The sequence below is a fragment of the Haplochromis burtoni genome, unplaced genomic scaffold, assembly GCF_018398535.1.
Source record: "Haplochromis burtoni strain Fernald_Lab_line unplaced genomic scaffold, NCSU_Asbu1 Contig_65, whole genome shotgun sequence".
Classification (NCBI taxonomy): Eukaryota; Metazoa; Chordata; class Actinopteri; order Cichliformes; family Cichlidae; genus Haplochromis; species Haplochromis burtoni.
The window spans coordinates 171,468-179,818 of NW_024582426.1; the positions used below are offsets into that span (position 1 = coordinate 171,468).

General features: G+C 39.2%; 2 protein-coding genes across 2 annotated transcripts in view; one reads left to right on the forward strand and one right to left on the reverse strand.

The window, feature by feature from the left end:
* Positions 1-1,087, reverse strand: part of LOC102297168 (centrosomal protein of 128 kDa) — a 13,808-nt gene extending 12,721 nt beyond the window's left edge. Inside the window, exon 1 of the mRNA XM_005923201.3 lies at positions 900-1,087. The gene's annotated coding sequence lies outside the window, so the exon portion shown is untranslated. The remainder of the gene's footprint in view (positions 1-899) is intronic.
* Positions 1,088-1,148: 61 nt separating this feature from the next.
* On the forward strand, positions 1,149-6,800 carry mmachc (metabolism of cobalamin associated C). Its single transcript, XM_005923202.2, has 5 exons — positions 1,149-1,310; positions 1,645-1,842; positions 4,613-4,765; positions 4,860-5,036; positions 5,344-6,800. The coding sequence occupies exons 1-5, from the start codon at positions 1,221-1,223 to the stop codon at positions 5,524-5,526; spliced, it is 801 nt and encodes a 266-aa protein (XP_005923264.1). The 5' UTR covers positions 1,149-1,220; the 3' UTR covers positions 5,527-6,800.
* The last annotated feature ends 1,551 nt before the right edge of the window (positions 6,801-8,351 follow it).

Consider the following 8,351-nt stretch of genomic DNA (forward strand, 5'->3'; position numbering starts at 1 on the left):
ATGAGGTGGGCAGAGAGAGGGGTTTGGGCTTCTCTTCGAATCCTGTCAATGGGACTCAGACCCAGAAAAGTGGCAGAAATTGGATGGATGGATGGATGGAGAGACAAATAAAAAAAAATTAATTACATTTTCCTACGCTAATTATTGTTAATAATTCACGAGATATTCTCTCATAGTAAAGCAGTAGATATGAGAATATTTCCTCAATTCTCTGAGGTATAAGTCACTTTAATTTCTGGAAAAACACGAAAAACGTGCAATTATCTTTTTTTTGTTGTTGCTTTTCAGTCCATGAATCACAAGTCCGACATATTCAATTAACCTTTATGCACCTGGGACCACAGGTGATCAGGAGATGCCACAAATGTCCTTATGACAAAATGATGAATCCGGGATTCAATTTCAGGTATTTCATTACTGCTACAGTGCTAATTATAATTACAGGGGTTGCACACAGGTTAATCAACGTCGTTCCCCCTACATTATGTTTCGCCCACGCCACGGTTTGTAGGTCGATAAAGTAATGGGCCTATTAAAGTGATCTGCAGGTCCGCTAGGAACTAGAGAGCATATCGCTGTCCGGCTGCTAGGAACAGAAGCTTGAAAGAGAAGCTCTGGGCAGAGCAAGCATTTCCTAACATAGACGAAATGCACAGCACACAAACATGTTGAGACACATCAACTGATAAAGGCCAAGTTTTACAGTTAATACCGCTAACGTTAGACGTTAGCCGTGATTTGCGACATTTTTTTCTCTCGCGGGTTTATATGTGTACACACAAAAAAAAAAATTCGACTCTAAAACAGTAAATAGAGTTAACTTTATTGTTTCTAATGCTGTCTCTGAAACATTATTAAGAAAATAAGCATAGTATCCTACCGCTAATCGAGATACTCACAGAAAACCTTCCGACTCCACTTTTAAATCCAGGAGCCCATAACAATAACGTGATTGCGTATGACGTAAGGCACATGCCTTCTGGGTTTTGTAGTCAAAAGGTCCGTAATTATTTTTAGCCTCAAAATTACAGAGATATCCTCGATGTACACTCACTTAGTAAAATACACTGCATTCTAAACGTATTCTAGTTAGCAAAAAACAAACAAACAAACAAAAAACAGTTCAAATATACCCCGAAGCTAAGATTTTTCATCGAGGACGTTGATTGGCCAAAGAACACCATGTCCCACAATGCAAAGCTCAATGTTGACACGCAACAATGGCGGCTTCCAATGTAAGCGTGGAAAGTGTAAGACGACTGTTAAACGACAGTTTAACAAATCTGGGATTTGAAGTTTACCCGTTAAAGGTATAATGAATTGTATAGTTTTATATTGAAAAGTATGAAAAAATCATTCTGATCGTAGAACTATTTCTTTTATATTTCCCAGTTAAATATTTACGTTTAAATATTAATTGTTAAACATGCTACAACAAGTAAAAAATAATGATAGATGGTTGAATACTGCATGTTTACTGACGCATTACTGGTTCTTGCCTTTAAGGGAATGTGCGTGGATCATTTTTTTCTGTTCTTTTATCTCTTCCGCGGAATTGAAATTTTCAGCCAAATCAGATGATTTGTGATGCACTAACCTGCACATATTTGGTTCTTACTCCCTAACATGTCCCTCTGTTTGCAGATTGGCTGGTACAACTCTGTGCTACCTCCCACCCTGCACCTGTCGTATCCAGATGATACCCTGGCTGTGGTGGTGCTCAGCACTCCCGCCATGTTTGAAGAGGCCTTTCTGCCTTTCCTCGAGCAGAGGTGCTACCAGGGGCTTAATGACCCCATAGACCAGTGTGTTAGACAATGCATCACCTCTGCTGTCTCTCAGGTGAGGATGGAGGAGTGGTGACCAGGGTTATTTTAGTTAAACTAATTAAAAAGTAAAACTAAATTTTGAAAATGTAGTAATAATAATGATGATAATAATAGTAGCAGTAATAATAATAACAAATATACAGGAAATATTTCTAGTTTTAGTCATTTTTTTTTTTTATTAATGAGAAGCCAACATGAGAAGCCACTGAGGTCTGTACTACAATGCAGGATCTTGGCTTATCCAGGTAATTTTAAGGTTAACTCTTACCAGGGTAAATGGTAACATATACCATAGGCCTAACTCCTTTGAAGCCGATTATGTTTCAAATTAGAGATCAACAGGGACAAAATTACCACCTACTGATCAATCAGTTGACTGGAAAATAGCACTTCTGGAAGATCCCTCAGGCTGTTGGCGGGTCTGAAGCTTTTCAGTAGCGTCTACACTCATACCACTGATTTGTCTGCAGCTGCCAGCACACTTATCCATGTCTGTGATTTGTCAGATGCTGGCAGTACCACTCCTTTCATGTGAACATGCTCGTAGCTGGATTGATAAACCCTGAGTTAATTTTTGAGTTGATAAGCGGCTTCGTGCGACCGCTCAGTCTGATCGCCACTGTTAGGTTAAGTGGGTCCAGACAACGGAAAGATACCCTGGGTATGCTGAACTTTCTTTGTAGTGTAGAGCTCAGATGCACATGTGTATTGAAAACAGGATGTCTATGTTTGCGTAGTTGTGTTCCAAAATCATACTGTTTTTAAATCTTTCTCCTTCCCTCTGAAAAATGCCACTTATTTCTGAATAAAGGAAAACCTAAAAGTAGCACTGAAACTGATCAAAAATTAAACTAAAACTAAAGCGAATACACTAAAAATGGTTAAAAATACTTGGCTATAATAATGGTGGTAGTGATTGCAAAAATCAGTTTCAGTGGTTCACTTCATTTAATTTCAATCTGCAGTTCATTCACTGTTAGTGACCTAATTATAATTCTTCTCAAATGCCTGCATTCTTTTGTCCGTATTCTTTTTCACTATGACTGACTTTTTCCAGCATCCTAAGGCCTGTATTACAAAGTGAGTTCAACTTACAGTATACCTCAATGGGTATTTGCACTGGGAAAATACAAAGGCTTTAAATGCTATTGAAAAACTTTAGACCCTCCTATTCTCCATACACAGAAGTCTCAGGTGTCTTCCAAGTATTGTAATGCTATTTTCCTGAGATCTGATTAGTCAGAAGGCGGTGATTTTATACCTATTGATTTTGATTTTAATCTGGGGTTAACCCTAAAGTTACCTGGCTAGATGAAATCCTGCCTTGGAGTGCAGGTTTCTGCTGAAGGCCAGTCTTGTATAGCGCTGCTATTTTGAGACAGTATTCGAATTCTAGACACTTATTTAACCACATGTATTCCTTCTTTTTGACATTTTTTAGCTTGGCTAATATAATTAGCTTTTCTTTAATTATCAAAGAGCCTTTGCAGAAGTGCTGGCTTCTGAAAATGGGGCTCTCCATGCAGTTATGTTATTTCCAATATTTCTAATTAACTTCACGTTGGATTAAATGGAAAAATAAAATACTCACATACTAAACGTCTAAGTCACTCCTTCATTTTTGTTGTTTCTCATTAAATTTTTCTATATGTTCAGTCTCAGTTAGTTTCCAGGCAGTCATTGAAGTCACTTAGCTTAGACTGGCTGTACTTGACATGAGAAGTCGCGTGTTTGATGAGCCCACTGGATTATTGAACAAGGCTGTGCAATCAGGGTAATACCTATAAATCTAAAGAGCTGCCATCCACTAAGGATGTGCCTTGTGTCACCCTGTTTCTTATCAGATTCACTGAAATTTAATAGGTTATGGTGGAAGCTTGTTTCTGCCACTGCAAAAAGGCCACCCTTTTCCTGACCTGCAGATCCTTTTTTGCCATCTGTAACTCACATTTTCTGTCATTATCACATTTTGAGTCAAGTATCTTGAAATGTCTCCTTACGAACTCGCACCTCTGAGAGAGTAACTCAAACTTGAGAAAAATAACCCAAAATTTTCACATACTTCTGGTGACTTATGGATGAAAAAAACAACTTTTTTTCAGTGCTGAATCAAGCTTCCATACTATGATCTGTCTCTGCACCGTGTTTACTAAAAACTGATGTGACTTTTTTTTGTTTTGTTTTGCACGACTGAACAACGCTGATTTATTAGACCACCTGTCATAAAAACAAGAAAACAAAATATTTTAGAAACCTCTCAAAAACTTGTTTAAATTAAAAATTGCATTGTTATTTATTAGACAAATAACAAACTCAAAGTCAGAAATGAATCATAACATTAATGGTAACGTTCAGTGACCAAAACGTAATTTTTGATTTCATTCAAAATAACCATAATTTAGCATCTTATTCAAAAATGTATATTTTTAGTTATATTTTAGAATTGAAAATATAATTTTGATTAAGGCGCTTGTGCATACTGGTATATCAACTGTTATGGAAATATAAAAAAAATATTTTGTAATAACCAGTGCTGCTAATTTAGGGCACTTGTAACTTAAACCTTACATTGCGTGAGTGAGCTTACAGTTTGTGTGTGCATACAGTTTAAACACAGTGTAAAGGTTACTGGAAGCCTATAGCACATGAAACTTTATGGGAAAGCCTCTGACGGTCTCACAGCATCATCATGCCGGCTAACTCTATTTAGATTGCAACTATAATCATATTCATGAACTTTTTCTCACGTTTAAACATATTTCTTACTTGATCCTGCCCTGCAGTGTTTTCCAGGAGAGAAGGTGGATGTGAGGTACGACTATGAGCTACTGCCCAGCAGGAAGCCCAAGTTCTTGGCTCAGACTGCAGCTCACGTATCGGGAGCAGCTTTTTACTACCAAAAGGCTGATGTGACGGAGCAGCCCTGGGCTGAAAAAGTAATCACATTCTTGTTTGCTCCCTTGGCACATTTTTTAAAGGCAGTCTTTACCTTTCTTGTGTGCTGTGATCCTTTGATCCTTTTGCTTTCAGAAAATGTTTGGAGTGTGTGTGCATCCGCGGTTTGGGGGCTGGTTTGCCATCCGAGCTCTGTTGGTGTTTGGAGATGTCACGGTGGGCTCTGAGCTGGTGCAGCCTGTTCCTCCTGACTGTGTGCCATCCAGAGAGGGCAGGATAAAGCTGCTGGAGGCTTTTAACTTTCACTGGCAGGTAACATCTTTTAGTCATAAAACCTGCATCACACACAAACTGTAGATAGACACCAACAACTGTTTTATGCTCTGTGATGGAGGTTTTGTTCTCTGAGAAGAATTGACTGCGCTGTAGGGGTGATGTGGAAAAGGACCCATGTTGTTGTCCTGTTTCCTATTTCATGACGCTAAAAAATTGGCAAATTTGATGAATTTCATATCATTGGTTAGTTTTTAAAGCTGCATTTTAGTTTTCCAATCTTTGGGAAGTTTCAGTATGTCAGATTAATGTATAACTGAATTTTTCCACCATTCTGCCTCATCAGGATTGGAGCTACCGAAACATTATCAGTCCAATCCAGACCTACTCTCAGAAACAGAGGGACTACTTCTCCACCCCTCCTGCCCAGCGTGTGGCTCTGCTCAGGGCTTGGAGCTATCTGCCAAGTGACAATAATCAACCTGAACCCACCTCGGACACACAGAGTCAAGAAATTGGACATGGGTGAATTGTGGAAGCACCGCCTGTCCTTTCTGAATTTAAACCTCTGCTGTATCTAGAACTTAAATGAAGTCTTGGTTGAACACCTTTTTAATCAAACAGCTTCTTATTGAGACCAAAGCTGGGATTTTAATGTAGGCTTGGCTTTTTGGTGAAAGCTGCTTTTTCAGGGTTGAAAATGTGTTTGATTCTTTGTTTTGTTTTTTTTCTTAAAAGTTTAACACTACTGGAAATATCAGTAACATATCAGCTTCCTCTACGTCTTGTATTATTAGGTAATAGCTGATATTATTGAGTGGATGTTTGCCGAGTAGTATTCTGTTCAGGAAAGCAGAGTTTGCAGTCTGATGTGCTTTTGCATAGTAATGCACTTTAGTTTTTGTTGTGTCCTATCGGGAAAATGGAGAATGTGTGTGTCCAAGTAGCAACAGGAAGGTTTTGCTTCACATTTTGAATGACTCAAGTTGAAAATTGAGTTAAGCCATGTGTCATCAGCATGTTTAATCTGCATGCAAGTGCCTTGATTAAAAAAAGAACACTATTGTTTTTCTGTATAATGTTTTTATTTGATTTAACAGTGAAGCAATAAAAGTTGAGACTAAATGGCAACATCGCTTTAGTCTGTGAGCAGAATGACTCAAAAAATTATAGTTGCTTGAATATTACTTTTTTTTTGTCCAGAGATGAGACTTAACCCAACAAACTGAGAAATATCTGAAGGATTCTTTAACAATGCTAATTCTTGTGTTATGTCTTTCTCTATGTTCTTTTCATGCTTGCGTGGATTCCCTGTGGATACTAAAGCCTCCTCTCACAGTCCAAAGAGATGCGTGGGGTTAGTGTAATGGAACTCTAAACTGGCCCTAGGTGTGAATGTGAGCGTGAATGGTTGTCTGTTTCTGTTTTAGCCCTGTGACAGACTGGTGATGTCAGCTGGGATCGTCACCAGCCTCACACGACCCTGAATTCTGAATTGCATAAGCAGAAGACAAAGTATTGATGATATATGACAATATATTCCTTCTGGATCCAAGAAGGATGTAAACCTGTATATATGCCATCCATGCATGCAGTCTTTGTGCAAGGCTTTGAGAAAAATATTGATCACATCTGTAATTTTTTCCAGAACAGTGTACTTGTTACAGGAGTTTTTCTTTAAGTTTATAGTTCAAACTGAATGAACCTACTTGCAGAAAATCAACGCTGAATATTGCAGCACAAAGTCAGAAATTATTATTTTGTTAAAACAAACAAACAAACAAACAAAAAAGTCCATCCAGTTATCTGTCTCCAGTATTCATTCCCTCCATTGTTTTGTCCTTGTCTCTAGTTTACCTGACACTCAGCTGATGCATTATAGATGTGAGCAGCCTCTGCCCACCTGCCTGGTGACAGACTGACTACCTTTAACTGTGACTAACCTCGGTGACGTTGAGTGAGCACCCAGCGTGCTACTGTGATCCCGAGAATTCTCACTTTGTCAGGTTTATCTGCTCCTGTCTGTTTATTTTTAAGAGAAATGAGTACAACAGAGTCTAATGTGCACTGAGGGGTTAACTGCATCTGTACGGGTTCAGTCCAGGTCACGTTTACACTTACGCCTCTAGGTGTCGCTGTTGTCGTGAGGCTGAGGGTTTGCGCTGCTGTTTCTGAAGCATCTGCAAATGTTCAGCACTTCATAAAGTCAAGTACTGACTGCAGATAACCTGCCTCAGATTATGAAGTATACATTTGCACACAGCTCAGTGAATCTCAGACAACTCTTTCACTCTTAGTTAAACGGCTGTCCTCTCTGCTATGTTTTACTTTCAATTTTGGTAACTTTTTTACTCCACTGAGCCCTCTATTGCTTAATTTCCTCTTTAATGCTCAATCCAACACCCCATCCCTGACTCCTTTACTCTCCTTTGCTCTTATTGCCTCTCTCTCCTCACCCCTTTCTCCCGCCCGTGCTATTCTGTCTATCTGTGTACTGAATCAGCATTTCAGAGCAGTATGCCGCAGGCCTGCAGAGAGCCAGACCATGGAGTTAATTATACTCCCACAGATACTCCATCTCTCCTCTTTCCCCCACCACTGTTACTCCATCCCATCCCACCTCACTCTCCCCTTTTCTTGCTTTCTCTGTGTCATTTTTTTTAGGAGGGGTCTTCATTTCTCAGCCCAACATACTGTGAGCTTCTAACATTTGATTTTCTGAATTCTGAATTTGATCAAGAAGACAAGTTACTGTTAAAGTTAGTGAAGCAAAGTTATGTAACTTATCTTTGGCTGTACTGAAGTGAGGCAAATTCTGCATGCTACATTTGCAGATGCAGATGTTTAGCACGGGTGATATATTTGGCACAAATTTACACACCAAGAACTGAAGCAAGCACAGAAATCATTAGCAGAATGATGCTTTTCTAGCTTTTTTTCCCTCTTCTTTCCTTCCATCTTTGGTTAGTTCTGAATAGTCATTCTGATGAGGTGCAGGGGTAATTTTCTTTGTGAAAAAAATGGGAGAAGCCAACTCTCGGGTTTCTGAGTCCGTAGAGGTGAGTAGTATGCCTCACCTCTCTGCAGCTGGCAAAAAACACATATATGGAGCAGAGCATGTCTGAAATGAAGCAAAAAGACAAGCAAGCGGGATGTAGGGAGATACTCCTGATGATCAAGCTCTCCCTTCGCATCTGTTCAGTATCCTGCAGGAAAGCACATTGCAGATCGTGTTGGCAGGCAGAACTGCAGGCAGAACTGCACCAGCAGGTTCTCATGCTTCCAGTGTTTTTGCAGAACTACACAGGCAGTTTTTGGACTTTCACTGAGTTTAACAGATTTGATTGTTGGAAA

Coding starts and splice junctions, on each gene's coding strand:
- mmachc (XM_005923202.2), top strand. CDS start 1,221: ATGGCGGCTTCCAATGTAAGCGTGGAAAGTGTAAGACGACTGTTAAAC. Junction 1,311..1,644: donor TTGAAGTTTACCCGTTAAAG/GTATAATGAATT, acceptor CTCTGTTTGCAG/ATTGGCTGGTACAACTCTGT. Junction 5,037..5,343: donor CTTTTAACTTTCACTGGCAG/GTAACATCTTTT, acceptor CTGCCTCATCAG/GATTGGAGCTACCGAAACAT.